This window comes from Pavona decussata, unplaced genomic scaffold (assembly GCF_977016875.1).
Source record: "Pavona decussata unplaced genomic scaffold, jaPavDecu1.1 SCAFFOLD_53, whole genome shotgun sequence".
In the NCBI taxonomy this organism is placed as follows: Eukaryota; Metazoa; Cnidaria; class Anthozoa; order Scleractinia; family Agariciidae; genus Pavona; species Pavona decussata.
In genome coordinates, this window is record NW_028145475.1 from 2,737,581 (window position 1) to 2,754,342 (window position 16,762).

General features: G+C 40.0%; 1 protein-coding gene across 2 annotated transcripts; it reads right to left on the reverse strand.

Annotated features, from left to right (window-relative positions):
* Positions 1–4,285: 4,285 nt before the first annotated feature.
* LOC146480479 (uncharacterized) lies at positions 4,286–15,961 on the reverse strand. 2 transcript variants are annotated; one of them, XM_085109657.1, is made up of 5 exons: positions 14,018–15,961; positions 11,083–11,177; positions 10,376–10,599; positions 6,345–9,402; positions 4,286–4,929 (listed from the first exon to the last, which is right to left on the reverse strand). In XM_085109657.1, exons 1-5 carry the CDS (start codon positions 14,325–14,327, stop codon positions 4,864–4,866), a joined length of 3,753 nt encoding a protein of 1,250 aa, XP_084965783.1. In that variant the 5' UTR covers positions 14,328–15,961; the 3' UTR covers positions 4,286–4,863. The 2 variants fall into 2 exon arrangements, with proteins under 2 accessions (XP_084965783.1, XP_084965782.1); XM_085109656.1 differs by having other exon boundaries at positions 10,376–10,608.
* Between the last annotated feature and the right edge of the window lie 801 nt (positions 15,962–16,762).

The following is a 16,762-nucleotide window of genomic DNA, read 5'->3' on the forward strand; positions in this document are numbered from 1 at the left end:
GTGAACGAAAAAAGTGATTTTATGACGTTATAGGACGAAAACAAGCTTCGCACCAAAACGAGGCCGTGCCTCGTGCACGTCTAAGAAAATGTGTCCCACATGGGAGGGAAAGACGCTGTCGCGTCCTATATATAATGTTTTCAGCATCATCAGGTTTTCGGAGCTCCCTCGGCGGGTGGACCGGTGAGGGTGGGACTCTGCAGAGACTCTGCGCCCAGTAACTCTACCCCAATGAGGGGGTAGGGGGGAGCAGAGACGGGGGAGCATTTTGCTCAAATTATTTTTAATTTTTTTCATTGTTATATTAACATGTTAAAAGGCGCGTTTTAACTTGTATCTACTTCAGATGGATATATCTGCCACTGTAAATTCGATTTAAATGTTAAGAAAGGTATGTTCTTGTCCCCCTTTAAGGTGGGGCTCTACCTGAATTTGAGTGAAATTTGAAGAGTTTTAAGAATGGATAGAAGAAAGAAAATGATTTTTGGAACACTAACAGACAGTCGACAACCACGCAAGAGCACCCCAGGTTGCTAGTGGACTAACTTGGTATCCGTCTATTAATTATTAACTACAAATTCTAATTTTAAAACTTCACTAAATCTTCAACATTCCTTATTTCTTTTAATTTTACCAATCCTTCAAGAAAAATTATTTCCTTCCAAATATACCTAAAAATCACCCAAAAATTCATAAAACACCCCAAATCATTAATTTGTGCTATGAATGGAGGGTTTTTGTATTGCTTGAAATGCAAACAAGATATTTTCATTTGACCGATTTTAAGCGGCGTGAAAATGGCTTTTAGGTGAACCCCCACCTTAATTAGATTGCTGGAGAGGTGAACACAATTGTAATAAGATTTGTTTTAATAATTCTGTAGATGGTAGATTTAGGTCAAATGTGCCAGGAAGTAGGCAACAAAAATAAACAGAACAAATTATCAATGAATTGTGAAATACCCTGTGAACAAGCTCTCTTTTAGTTCAGGTGCGAGAGGATTGGAGCGGGGGCCCTCCCCTGCCCCAGTTTGCCATAGTGACCAAGCCACACGGAGTTCCTTTCTCCAAATCAAAGACGGAAAACGTAAGAAAGCACCAGGTATTCTTCTTAACAAATATTTCCCCCTGTATTTCATTTATAAATATAAACAGCAGAACATTGTGAAACAGACGAGCATTGATTTCAAACCTTATCAACAGCACCTTTTATATTTTGCCTATGTTATGTCACTAAGTGTAAGATTACAAAGTGTCCTCAGTCGTTTCGTCAACAAAACAGAAAGACAAACAGACAAAAAGCTTTCCTAAATGAAAACTTTTAGTTAAGTTTGACAATCAATTGTGAAGTGGATTTCCAGTAGCGTTTACGTATCAGTCGGACAAAGTGATGTGATGTGTTTTAGCTTATCAATGACCTTTCCTCCTCGCATTGTGGTTCTACAATCTGTCGAACAAAACGTAATTTCTTCACCAGGAACTCTCCACTTTCCACTAATTAATCTTTCGATTGCTTTTTAGAAGTTATTCTTTCCATTAACCGCTTCAAAAAGGGTTGTTTTCTTTCTGAAAATGGCATATTAGATTCTTGAGGCATGGAATCATTGCGACTTGTGACTACGATGAAGAAAAAAAATACCATACCTGACTGAAATTTTGACGCGGTCTGCCCTGAGGGCCTCCCGCGTAATGACACTTTGGTGACCCACTCCGGTTGCACTCCAGTTAGCCTTATATCTGGGATTAGGATATCCAGTGTGTGTCGGACCGGACGGGTGTAAAAGAACATGGACAAGCAAGTGATCATGTACTGCAGCGACTTTAAAATAATGTTAGCATCAGCAGTACAATCCTTTGAAAAACCAAGAAAATGTAACGAAAGAAAACCAAAGCATTTGATGACCATGTTTTAAAAACTACTTCATCTTGCATGTCAAGTCTCGCACAAATCAGCCGGGTTAAACATGTTCTTGACCATAACCAACTGGTGACAGTAATAAATGCCCTAGTCTTTAGCAAGTTACTGTACTGTTCCACAGTGTGGTCGAATACCTCGAACAAAAACATCTGTAGACTACAGTCAGTTCAGAACTTTGCTGCGCGCATTATTACAGGTACCAGGAAATTCGATCACATAACCCCTGCACTAAGAGATCTATGTTGGTTACCAGTTAAACAAAAGCTATTCCTCTGTGACCCTGTCATGGCATTTAAATGCATGACTGGTCAAGCTCCACGTTATCTCAGCGATCAATTTACGACAAAACTTGCGGTCACCGGGCGTGTGACTCGAACTTGCCAACTTTTAAACATCCCCTTGTATAAGTCGAGTACCGGGCAGAGAACTTTCTACTACCGCTTGGTCCATATTTAGAACAATCTAGACAGTACTCTTAAAGCTGCAAAATCGATTTCTACGTTTAAATTTTACCTGAAAAATAAATTGATTACTGATTTTTTTGTTGATAGTACGTCATGATAGTATTTAGTATCTTTTGAGTATTCATTTTATTATGATTGTATAGTATGTAGTGGTGATATCTATTACATGATTAATTCTTATAGGTATGTTTTTTATATTGTTGATTGCATTGTCACTGAAAAGCCCCACCAGGGGAGTGTCAATAAAGTATTGTATTGTATTGTATTGTATTGTATTGTATTGTATTGTATTGTATTGTATTGCAAAGCCTTGGTAGAATATGAGACGCTTCAATTTCAATTTCCAAAGTTTCTCGATCATTTTATATTACTGAGGCCCTTTCTTCTTTCATTAATCCAAGATCACACCACTTTGTCGGCTTATGGGCAGACTGAAATACCCATATGTGTCAGGAGACTCTCAGTCACCTGGAACTTGATTGTTTTTCACACTTCAGGGTTGTTTCCGTGGTTTCTAAACACACCAAGCCAAGCCAAATAAACATGGGCAAAGTTCCGGGAATTTGACGATCTCGTGGTGTCAGCCATTCGAAATAAAATAACCGCTGATAACCCATTCCAAATACAATAACGGGATCAGGTTTGAAAGTGAGATTAGAAAACTGGGGAATTTTGTACTGAAATAGCGTCAGGATTTGGATAACCAGGTAGCAAACTAAATTGCGAGGAATCCCCCAGAGGCTTAAGATTGACCATCACTACATGTTCAGAGCATTGCTCCTTGTGTTTTAAGAAGACTTCTTAGTATTTCTGACAGGAAAATCAAAGAAGACAATCAAACAGATATAAATTATTTTATTTACCTACAGTATATTTTACATATATATATATATATATTTTCTCAACGCAGGTTATGTTTGCTCAGTGTCCCGCGAAGTTCTCCCAAAACTATTTACAAATATTTTCGTAAATTAAATATGATAAAATGAAATAATAAATAACAATAAATTTTCCCCTTATTTACATATTTATATGCATCCAAACAAATCAATTTGCTTGGATCAAGGAGGAACTGTCACGCGCATTTTGACCTTTTCAGTTTGGTGAAAAAAGTGAAGAATATCTTCACTGATCGATAAAGAGAGACATCAACTAAATTCTTGAAAAGCTAGAACAACTCACGATTTGTTCTAGCACTTTTTGGAAACGAAAATGCGTAAACTTAAAAAAATTCGCCTAACTTTTTTCAAGTTGTAATAGATTTCAAACCAGTCTATCACCAGAGATACCCAGCGACAGTTTTTGGTACACTGACTAGAGTGCTAATTTATAACAAAATAGGAAAATTAGTTTTAAAGGTTTTGTTAACAGAAAACGTTTTTGTGTTTCTGAAATAAGACCAAATCCCTGTGACCCTTGCCCTTTTCTCTTTTCTCTTTTCTCGAACAAAAAAAATGACAGCCTGCGAACAGAGCATGTCTTGTCTCCTCTTAGTCGGGGAAAGGGTGGCTCTGCTAGCAAGGTGAAAAAGTGGCGGAAAAGATTAAAATTTATACACAAAGGACTTTCGTGTGCTAAATTTGCAGTAGAAAGTCATGCAATATATTGGAAAAATGATACCCAAATTTGTTTGATTGTAGAGTGATTTCACAAATGATTACCGGCTTACTGAGATGCCTTTATATTAGACCTCAATTATGAAACGATGTGTTCGGCTTGAAACCTTATCACTTTCTGGAAATTACTAGCTCATGATATTGCTGAAATAAAAAAAAATTCCAATACTCACTGAGAAATATTTGGGATGTAAACAGCCAAAACAAACAAACAAAAATTCCACCTTACGACAGCCATAAGTGAGGCCTAATATGAAGACGAATCAAGATACTATTTCACACAAATAATTTTCTTTTTTTTTTGACTGAAATAAGACTCAGTGGAACCTCGATTTATCGAATCTCTATATAACGAAGTCCTCTGTGTAATGAACAATATTCTCCATCCCGGCCTTTTAAAATGTATGAAACACAACTTCGATACAACGAACCAACTTTGGCACTTCGTTAAATCGAGGTTCTACTGTCCTATTTCACACATAATGTTCTGGTTTTTCTTAACTTATTTGCTTTGTTTTTTCTTTTTTCTTTTTTTGACTGAAATAAGGTACATAATTAAGATACTGTTTTACACCAATAATGTCTGTTTTTGTTTTTTGACTCAAATAAGATGCTCACTCAACAGATTATGACATAATGAAATCACTCTATTTACAGCGCATAGCAAATTTCACTGATTTGAAAATCTTTTGATGCAAAATTTTACGACTTACATATTAACACGAGAAAGTAATTGATTTACGTTAATAAATTACCAAAAAATTAATCGGAAATAAATAATCAGAATAAATTTCTTTTTTTTTTTTCCTTTGTTTTCTTTTTTTTTTTTTTTTTTTGTTTTTCAATATTTTAAAGAGAAATGTTTTTTAACAGTCCAAGTTGAGGTCCAGTCTCTCACGGTTCATATGGCTCCTGGCGTCAAACGCGGCCCACTGCAAATGAAAAACAAAAACAAGAAAACAATGTTACAATGGTTTGAGCAGAGATTCAGTGTAAGGTTACTGCTTATTGTACTCTTGAGCAGCTGTGAGTCATTAAAGTCATAAGAGAACCATAGATTCTAGTTCGCGTACGACTACGACTACAAGACTTGAGTTCAAGCCTTTACTGAGTAATGAGAAAAGATATATTCTAGGAAGGTTCATTTTACTCTTTGTGAGCGATGAAATTGACGTAGTAGTTTTGAATAATGATAGCCGAGCCCTTTTGTGATTCCAAACAGACGAGATCACCTAAGTTTCGAGGATTTGTTTTCGCCACTACGATGTTCTCACAAAAAGTTGTAGCAAAATAACGACGGCTATCTCGTTTTCCCGCCAAAATGACACCGCTTCACGTGCGTGCTCTTTCTCTGTTCGACAAAAGTTGTAGTGTCGTACATTACTTGCAAAAAAATTCGGACGTTTTATTTCGGACGTTTAATTTTCGGACACTTTTTCCCTCATTTCGGACAATTTTCGGACAAAAATTTTGGACACTGCGCTGAAACATGCCCAAAGTAAATTTACGACTAAAAAACATGAATTAGACTGAAATAAAATCTGTGAAAATGATAGTTTTACTTTACCTTCAAGGTTTCACAGCCGGTTACACCAACGAGAAAATAACAAAAACTCAATCAAGCTTATGCCTCAAGCAGTGTTTCAAAAACTTACCTTTTCAGTGACAAAAAGAACGACTGAGCAAAGCCGCCGAATCCAAATTCTAAACATATCATGTATATTGGCTTTGAATATGTGATGCTGTCGCCCAGAAAGTACTTTTAAAGTTTTATACTATACTGTAAAAATTCGGACGGTTTTATTTTCGGACACTATTTTTGTCCGAAATTAAAATCGTCCGAAATTTTTTGCAAGTAATGTAGGCGTAGTCGTACCAGAATCAAAATGTGTCTCTTAAAAGCATTATGGGACGAAGACACTGGTTACATTGTCCTAGCGCAAATCAGGACGAGCTTGTAGCATACTGGTATTGATTACAAACCGAGAGTCAAAAAATGCAACGGTGGACAGCTACTTATATTTTTGGCTGATTAGGTCTTTCACAGATCCTGCGTATACCTGCAGCATTTTCGTTTGCTGTTCCTTGTATTTTATTCTTTAAATACAAAGCCTACTGACTAGGATCCATCCTTTCATAGATCCGCCCCCTCAGTTGCTTTCTTTGCAGCGTTTACGATGGTTAAATTACCCTCCATCGAAACACTGTCGCTGAAAGAAGGAATTTACTGATAAAGCTCGGTGAAAGGGAATTCAAGCAGAGGATTTCAGATGTCCTGGCAAAACACCATAAGTATAATTTCTGTCACGTGAGTGCGTTACGGCAAGTGAGTGAAGACATCACTTACGGTGAATGGGCGAGAAGGCGCATCTTCTTCAACACCATGAGTCATCTCATCTATCCCCTGTCGTAATACAGTGTTAAGTAGTCCATAGTTCTCCTGCTTTATTGATCCAATCATGGGATTTGATTCTTTTTTAGTCTGCTCATAATTGCTGTCGTACTCCTGCATCTCTCGTTTCTGGAAACCGAGCCACAAAGGTTGAATTGCTGACTCCTTAGGATTCATTTTCGTCTTTGCCTCTAATTCCTTTAAGGCGGCGTTAAATAACTTCCACAAAACATCTTTGTCCCTTTGTGCCATCCTTTTCTCAAGTTTGAAACGCGCAGTAACATCAGTGACTTCTCGTAAAAGTTTTGTCTTCTCGCTCTTGGTACGCGCAAGCTCAGCTACTATCAGTTCAAGTTCATCTTGCGTTAGCTCCACAGCTCCAAACTTCATGTTTTGGACAACCTGGCCTTTCTCACTATTCACGCACAGCCTCGCTGCTTGTGTTTGCTTTACTTGTGATTGTAATTTTATTTCTGCTTCCTCTAGCGCGTCTTTCTTTTCCTTCAATAAAGCGTGAGTGTCTTCAAGATTTTCCTCAAGTTGTTTAACCATGTCTTCATACTTTGCTTGCTCAGCAGCAAGGAGTGACGTTTGCAGGTTTAGCTTTGCGTCTGTGTACTCTAACGCCTCTGTCTTTTCGTTCAACAAGGTCTGCATCCTCTCAAGATCTTCTTGAAGTTGTTTTACGACCTCTTCGTGCTTTGCTTCCCTACTAGCAAGAAGCGATGTCTGCACTTGTAGCGTTGCTTCTCTTTGCTCGAGCGCTTTTGTCTTTTCCTCCAACAAGGTCTGTGTGCTCTCAAGATCTTCTTGAAGTTGTTTCACGATGCCTTTGTGCGTTGCTTCCTTACTAGTAAGAAGTGACGTTTGCAGTTGTAGTATTATTTCTGCTTGCTCGAGCGCTTCTGTTTTTCCCTCTAGCAACACTTGCGTGTCTCCAAGCTCCTCTTCAAGTCGTATTATAGTGGCTTCAAGTTTCTCCATAATCTGAGCATTTTCGCGCGCCATCATTTCCTTCTGGTTTTCTCGAAACCACAATTCATTATTCAGCCACACTCTGGCGTCAGCCACCACACGCCCTTTCTTTTTATTCTTCCACGAGTCATGTTTTTGACCAATGGCTGTTTTAAATTCTTGCAGTTCTTGAAGAGAATCTTTTAGGATTTGATGCAGATTCACCAGCTGTGTTTCCACCGCCTTGGAGCCTTTCTCTGCAGTTGTTGTCAGCAAAGTTGCCGTACTTTCTTCATGTGTTTGTGAGGTCAGTTCTTCAGAACCAGACTTCATCTGTTCTGTAATCACCTCTTTTGACTCAACCTGTACCTCGTTGTCAAAGGACAGCTCGCCGTATCCAGCATTTTCTTCTTCTTGAGTTCCAGTCTCTGCAACCGAATTTAAATCCAACAACGACGCACAATCATTTAAGCTGGAGTCATCGGGAATGGAGGACAGGTCAGAATTCAAGGTGCTGGAGTTTTCAAATAAATAATCCATTTGTAACACACGTTGCTTTAGTGCTTCTGCGGTCTCTGTCAGGAATGGTAGAGTCTGTTTTGTTTCCTCCAGTTCATGCTCTTTCTGTGAAAGACGCTGTTTCGTAGTCATTAGCTCTTCCTCTAGATCTCTTTGTTCTTTCCTCAACTTTCTTATCTCATTCTTTCTCTTCTTTTTCTTTTCCTTTCTTTTCGAGTGTACGTTTTTTCGCATCTCTTCCGAACAAATGACCATTTTACTTGCACTCTCCTTCTTAGCTACCAGCTCACTGAATGTAAGACGTTTTAGTTCCAGTCTCACTGTTTCCAGCTCAGTCTTCAAACTTTGTTTTTCGATCTCAAATGATTTAGCTTCCTCTTTTAAGGCAGCAATCTGATTTTTCAGCTTCACATTCTCGTTGTTGGTCACCTCAACAATTTCCGAAACAAAATTGTCCTGTTCGTCTCGTGCAGCGTCCGCCAATGATACTTGGTGGTCTTCTCTAGCTCTGCAAAGTGCCTTTTCTCCATTTACATTTCCAGAACGTTTTTCTTTCATATGATAGTGTTCTTTGTCCTCAAGGTCTTCTTGCTCAGATGAAACTTCATCCTTCATCTCAATTTCTGCAGGCTGTTTCACATAACTGACGGTGAATGCCCTTGTGTTTTTGACTGCATTGACAGCTTCGAAAACGTTCAACAGTTCTTTTTGTAGAAGCTGATCAGAAATGTTAACCACTGCTGAAACTGACCCCTTGTGCTTCAAACCAATTTGCAAAAGCTGTCTGTCATCAAATGTGCTTGTGAACAAACAACCATTCATAGAGAAACAGCAGTTTTCAGGTCTGCGATAGGATAAAGTAATCATTTCCACCTTTAGTGACGCAGCACCATCTCCACCAAAGGACAGTTGCTTTGTTAGGATACTAGTACTTTTATCGTCAGAATCAACCAAGGCTTGGTAACTGGAGAGTGGCTCTTTGATGCACACGTCCTCTGTTATCTCATCTTCAATGTCTTTCGACATCCCGAGAGTTTCCGTTGCTGCTGGCGTCTTAGCTTTTATTTTCTTCAGTTTGCGTTCAATTCTTCTTTTCTTCTTTGCAATCTTCTTTCTCTCCTCACATTCCGACGTTTCTCTTTCCACAGTCTTCTTTTCCAAGCACTTCATGTCCACCCTGAGACTGCGAGTTCTCTTCTTTATCTCCTCGCATTCCTGCGTGATGGTAGTTTCTTTTTCTTGACATTCTTTGAGTTCTTCCTTCACTTTCTCAATTCGTTCCACGGCTTTTTTATTTTCCACTTCAAATTGTGCTTGAAGCAGTCTTGCTGTGTCGTTGAGCTCAGCCATTTTGCTTTTCTCCAGGCTGACCATTGATGCGGAGTTACAATGATCAAACTCTTCCTCGCTGACTATGTCCTCGTCATTGTTGGGTTGTTCAGTTTCTTCGGCGGAACTTGTCATGATAACATCTTGCTTCACAATGTTGTTGTCTACATTGGTGTCTTTGTCTTCAGCTTTTGTGGACTGTTCGTCCTCCCTAAACAATAAAACGAGATGATAACCAAATAGAAATGACAATCTGAGTGCGTCATTACAAGCATATCACAAGATTTGCTGAGAAACGACTACAAAACGTGAATGAGCTAACACTCACAACTTTCTCAGTTATACCTATTACAAGCTTCAAACACATTTCTAAAATGCAATTACAGCAGTACGCAGTTCTGAAAACGTTACCTTACCAGAAGGTAGGGACTTATTACAGCCGCTTGTCAGTTCTCGTTTCCGAGGCAAGAATGTGGTTGGACTAATATCTTTTTTCCGGCTATATAAGTATGTACCGAACCAAAAAAGAGATTTGTTTCAATTTATCTCACAGTTATGTCATGCCAGACAAGTATATCAGAACATGGTAATTACATAAAACGAGTTAACAACTGTAGAAAGACAAGGACGTGTCTAAAGAGTGCACCAGACAAAGTATTTCATGTAAAAAATTCGAACAAAGCGCGCGACTAACGCCCAATTGGGCAAAGAGATACGCAAAGCGCATCGCGCACGCGTATTAAGGACGGTGTCTCCTAATGCAGAAGTATTTTTGCACAGTTTATAACTATGCGGGAATTAAAAGCAGGTCTTAGTATGGGATGCTGGAGTCCAGAAAGAAAAGTGGTAATAGCGTGGGATGTTTTCGAGATAATTAAGCAACAATTATTCTAAAAAGCAGTAAAATACGAAGCAACGTATGGCGATTTTTTTCCCAAAATTGAAGCTCTATTTTCTCTGAAAAATGCATAGTTATCCCCAATTTTATTTTTGGATACCAAGAGCATTTACTAAGTTCTGCTTTCTCCGCATAGTTTTAAACCGCGCAAAAATATCCCTGTTTTAGCAGGCACTACCCATAGGAAACCCGAGTATCTCGAGATGCGCAGAACGTATGCGCAGTAACAATAGTAGGCACGATCTTTAAGTGAAACTAAATGCGTTTGATCATTTGTTTTACTTACTTGTCTGTCTCATTCAACAAGGATTGCTCATTTGACAGCTGCTGCTCAGAACTTGAGGTTGAGTGGCACTGGAAGTCGCCATCGACATCACTGGTGCTCATGGTGGCTTCCGCTGACACAATAAAGTTTGGATTCTCGCAGGCAAAGTCCAACTCTGGCCTGACGTCATCTGTCCTCTTGGAGGGTGAGATATTGCTGTCCAAGTTATTATCACTTGGTATTATCTGTTTGATCTGTTTGTTAAAAAGCATCAAAATTACTTTCACCTTAAATTACCCTAGGCGATTGATATCTTAGGTGCAGCGATTCGCGTCTATTTCACATAAGAATTGTTTGGTAGATTTAAGTCTTTTGGTGAAAAACGTGCGCCTAACCTGTCTTTCGATAAATTATCTTTGAGCCTTAACAAACCGAGATCGCCTGACGTTTGCTGTCATTGAAACATGATGCGTTGTTGACGAAACGGGCATCTTGTGCTCTACAGAAGTAAAAATGTTGCTAGGTGTACCTGGCGCACTATCTCATGTCCAGGCTTTTACAGGTTCCTCAGCCAAGGTCTATTCTAACGAGATGGAGTTTACGAAACTTTTAGAGGCAGAGGATCACACCACGCCCAAATAAACTCTTTTGGATACTTTTCGTCTCCGGATCTCTTAGTGGTGGACGATGAATTTGTTAGCATGAGCGATTGTGGGTTAATTATTTACCTTTTCATTTTCCAAAGGAGTTAACTGTCTTGGTGTTCGAGGTCTCACATCCTTAGAGGCTTTGTAATAGCTGCGTTCTTTGTAGACATGGATGGCTGTTAAAATGTTTAACATTTAAATGGTCTTTAGATACTTTGGGCAACTTTCTTTTAATCTAGTCCCTCTTTCATCCTTTCTCTAACGCGTCTAAAACGACGTTCTTTAACTTGTCCTTCTGAAAACAACCTGTTCTTCTAATTAGTACCTAACCTGCACAGAATTCTTTTCTAACACACCCTTCTCTAACCCGCCCCTCTTTTCTAACACACCCCTTATCTAACCCGCCCCTCTTTTCTAACACACCCCTTCTCTTATGCGTCCCTCCTTTCTAACACACCCCTTCACTTATGCGCCCCTCTTTTCTTACACACCCCTTCACTAACCCGCGCCTCTTTCCTAACACACCCCTTCTCTAACCCGCCCCTCTTTTCTAACACACCCCTTCTCTTATGCGCCCCTCTTTTCTAACACACCCCTTCTCTAACCCGCCCCTCTTTTCTAACACACCCCTTCTCTTATGCGCCCCTCTTTTCTAACACACCCCTTCTCTTATGCGCCCTTCTTTTCTTACACACCCCTTCTCTTATGCGTCCCTCCTTTCTAACACACCCCTTCACTAACCCGCCTCTCTTTTCGAACACACCCCTTCTCTTATGCACCCCTCATTTCTTACACACTGCCTTCGCTTATTCGCCCTTCTTTTCTAACACACCCCTTATCTACCAGCCCGTCTTTTCTAACACACCCCTTCTCTTATGCGCCCCTCTTTTCTTACACATCCCTTTACTAACGCGCCCCTCTTTTCTAACCCACCCCTTCTCTAACCTGCCCCTCTTTTCTATCAAACCCCTTATCTAACCCGCCCCTCTTTTCTAACACTTCTCTTCTTTAACTCCCCCTCTTTTCTAATACACCCCTTCTCTAACCCGCCCCTCTTTTCTATCAAACCCCTTATCTAACCCACTCCTCTTTTCTATCACACCCCTTCTCTAACCCGCCCCTCTTTTTTAATACACCCACTCTCTAACCCGCCCCTCTTTTCTATCAAGCGCCTTATCTAGCCCGCCCCTCTTTTCTAGAACACCCCTTCTCTGACCCATCCCTCTTTTCTATCAAACCCCTTATCTAACCCACCCCTCTTTTCTAACACACCCCTTCTCTAACCCTCCCATCTTTTCTAACACCCCCTTCTCTAACCTGCCCCTCTTTTCTACCAAACCCCTTATCTAACCCGCCCCTCTTTTCTAACACATCCTTTCTCTAACCCGCCTCTCTTTTCGAACACACCCCTTCTCTTATGCACCCCTCTTTTGTTACACACTGCCTTCGCTTATTCGCCCTTCTTTTCTAACACACCCCTTCACTAACCCGCCCCTCTTTTCTAACACACCCCTTATTTAACCCGCCCGTCTTTTCTAACACAATCCTTCTCTTATGCGCCCGTCTTTTCTAACACACCCCTGCACTGACCCGCCCCTGTTTTCTAACACACCCCTTCTCTTATGCGCCCTTCTTTTCTTACACACCTTTTTACCAACGCGCCCCTCTTTTCTAACACACCCCTTATCTAACCTGCCCCTCTTTTCTAACACACCCTTTCTCTTATGCACCCCTCTTTTCTTACACACCCCTTCTCTTATGCACCCCTCTTTTCTAACACACCCCTTCACTTATGCGCCCCTCTTTTCTTACACACCCCTTTACTAACCCGCTTCTCTTTTCTAACACACCCCTTCTCTAACCCACCTCTCTTTTCTAACACACCCCTTCTCTAACCCGCCCCTCTTTTCTAACACACTCCTTCTCTAACCCGCCCCTCTTTTCTAACACACCCCTTCTTTAATGCGCCCCTCTCTTCTAACACACCCCTTCTCTAACCCGCCCCTTTTTTCTAACACACCCCTTATCTAACCCGCCAATCTTTTCTAACACACCCTTTCTCTAACCCGCCCCTCTTTTCTAACACACCCCTTATCTAACCCGCCCCTCTTTTCTAACACACCCCTTCTCTAACCGGCCTCTCTTTTCTAACACATCCTTTTTCTTATGCACCCCTCTTTTCTTACACGTCCTTTCGCTTATGCGCCCCTCTCTTCCAACACACCCCTTCTCTAATGCGCCCCTATTTTGTAACAGACCCCCTCACTAACCCGCCCCTCTTTTGTAACACACCCTTATATAACCCGCCCCTCTTTTCTAACGCACCCCTTCTCTAACCCGCCCCTCTTTTCTAACACACCCCTTCTTTAATGCGCCCCTCTTTTCTAACACACCCCTTTTCTTTTACGCTGCTCTTTTCTACCACACCCCTTCTCTAACACGCCCCTCTTTTCTAAGACACCCCTTTTCTAACCCGCCTTTCTTTTCTAACACACCCCTCTTTTCTAACACACCTTTTCTCTGACCCGCCTCTCTTTTTTAACATACCCGTTCTCTAATGCGCCTCTTTTTTCTAACACACCCCTTTCCTAAACCGCCCCTATTTTCTAACACACCCTTCTTTTCTCAAAGACCCTTTCCTAATACGTACCTTCCTAACACATCACCCTTCTCAAATATGTGCGTCTTTTTAACAGAAGCACAAATCTCACTTATCAAATAACGTCCCTCTTTTTTACCTGCCCACTCTTAAACACGAACCCAAATGTAAACAGGTCTTTTTTCTAATAGATGTTTCTCAATTGTTTTCCTGTACACACTCCTCTACCTCTCTCGTTCCTCTTACATTCCTGCTGTAATAAGTCCTTTTCCTAGCTTCAACCCTCCCATTTTACAAATCTACAAGAAAAGATGTGTCACGCAAACTAAAGCTGTTTTTCTTATCTGAATCAAAGGCAAAACATGCCTTAACCTAAATGCTGTTTATCTAATACCAGAAGAAAAAAATTCAGGATACCTGAGTCTTTTCCTGAAGACGTTTGGTCTTCTACAGGCTTTGTATTCTTGCCATGGTCTTCCTTCTTCCGGATTGTCTTTTTGCACTCTGTCTTGATCGGAATTCTTGATGGTGGCTTGTTTCCAAGCTTGTTCACGCAGTTCCTTGACAGTTGCTTCTTTGTCACCGTAGCGCCTTCTGACGATAATTTTCCGTCGCTGTTGCTGCTCAGCCGGGTTATTCTGATTGGTATTTTGGATTTTTTCTGCCCTGGAGGCAGGCCATTTCTGTTGGCACCTCCAATCTCTCTGCTCGTAAGCTGCGAAGCCATCGGGTTTCGTCCGCGGATTTTTCAAGCGAAACGACGACTTCGAACAAAAAAACTGTAGATGTTATTGTTTTCTTGTTTGTTTTACTGTGATTTGTTGTTTTTAACACTTTTTCTTTGAAACTGACTTCGAAAATCTCGAAAATTTTCCCGCTCCGAAAATAGGTACTGGCCGCACCGAAATCTCAAGCGAAATGATTGTTTTCTGTGTACAACCATGGAAACCTTTCTCCATAATTTCGTCACAAACAGTAGTATCAAGACGTTTCTTGTTCGAACGCTCGCGCAAATTAAAACGCGCCATTATTTTGCTAAAGGAAATTTCATTTTGAAATTAATTTTTAGCTCTCTAAAGTAAACGACTTTGCCAAAAAGTACAGTGCTTAGAAAATTAATCGATTGCAGCTTATAAAAGGAATCCACGTGATGCATTTTGGTTTGCAAACGTGAAGAACAAATTTAAAGAAAGACTTAAAAGCTTAAGTTCAAATTGTAACTGTACAGATTAAGAATTTTTGAAATGAATATATTTTTGTCTTTATTATTTTTGTTGTTCAATCATGAGCCAATTTACAGCATTAAAGGTTTATCATAGTTTACAAATATACGATAACTAAGCCTACACCGCGAACAGAAATGTGAAGACAATGAAGTGAATCATTAGAGCCGCTACAAATCCTAACTTAATTCAGCTTTAATTCGTTGAAAAAGAAAAAAAAGGCCGTCAGTCGATTATTTTTAATAGAATGCTAAGCAGCCAAAAAGAACAACTGGAAAAATTTGTTTTAGAGAAAAGTTTAGTTTCCATCTGCCTAACAGTCGAGTGAGATTCTGCATGTCAAATACCGAACGCAAATTACATTGAAATGGTGCCTCTTCGATCCTTGATTTCATTGTCTCTTTTCTCTGGTTGTTGTGAGTCGTCAATTCTTAAAAGGAAACAGAACCCAGGAACTTTGTTGCCTCCAAACTTAGGTTCACTTACCCTGGTTAGGTAGCAGAGTCATTCTCTGGGTCGTTGCCGTTTTCTTCTTAAATTTTTGTCAGTTCTTTTCAACCAAGGACCAATGTCGTCAGCATAGCCCAAAGTTGTTTAGCGACAATTTTAACGTGAGATATCCTTTTGTTGGATAAGTATAAATCCCCACACTTGCTCAGCTTTTGTTCATTAACTGAGAGCCAAATACGATCCATCATTTCTAGGAAAATTTTAAAAAGCTGCATTTATACTGACAAACGAGAAAATTGTTCAAGTCGTACTCAAGTATTTTTGGAGTCAGTTTCAAGCCAACTCAATGTACTCAAAAACACCAATCAGGAACAAGAGCAACCAGAGGCCAATCAGAAGCAAGCTATTTTGGCAGTTTGACAGCCAATTTTGACAGCCGGCTTTTGACTTTATTCCAAACTTTCCAGAAAATTTCTAGAACATAACATTTTTTGCGGGTTTTTATTTTTGCGATTGTTTTGTATCCTTGAAAAAAGAAGATCATGCAAAAGACAAAACTCATCCCCAGCCACAGTTTCCACAAAAAAGTTTATAGTTCCGAAAAACTCTGTTGAAATAATTATGCGAACATTACCATCTTCCTTTTCATGTCAAAAGAGGCTCTGCTCTCAGGAACGTTTGGATATGTTATGCCAGCATAATACTACATTTTCGAGCAGAATACAAAAAAAATACTGGTAACACAGACATGAAAAAAGTTGATAGAAAAAATAGCAAAACTAATGATAAATTCAAAACAAATCCAATCTCTTTTCGTTGAGTTGAAGTTTCCTCCGCATCACCCACTTCAGAGGCATTACCAACCTCGTTCGCAGTAGACCCCCAAATATTGAAAATTCGCAATATTTTCTCGCAATTCTTTCGCACCTTTTTCTCCCTTCTATCTTCTGTCTTCTGTCGAGCTTGGGAGCGCACTGCATAATAGGAAAATTGATTTACCGTCGTGACACGCAACCGAAAGTCACGAGAAATTTCCCTTCAGATGACGTCAGAATTCAACGGCGATGAACAGAAACTCCTATTAAAGGCTAAAGGCTTCTATTGAGAAATGAAGCACACGTCTCACATCAACAATACCAGGCTGCGAACGGTGATAATGCTGGGTTTTTTTCTTGCAGCATTGCAAATAAGCGCTTTGCTAGCCTTTCCGAATCACCAACATGATTTCCGTGAAGAGGGTTTTAGTTTTGTCAAGATTTCGGTGAACAGCTTCGTAAAAATAGGTCACCAAGGACAAAAGCAGTTTTCTAGGAATCACTGTTTCTTCAAGCAAAGATAAAGGAGCAGTACATAGAGATCAACAAACGAATGTTGATAAAGAGTGCTGTGACAGTGTGGTTATAGGGCCGAATGGCTTCAGGAATGGTGTTCACGACACTCGAGCATTTGAAGCAAGTCGCTACCCTGCAGCCTGCTTTACAACCACTTC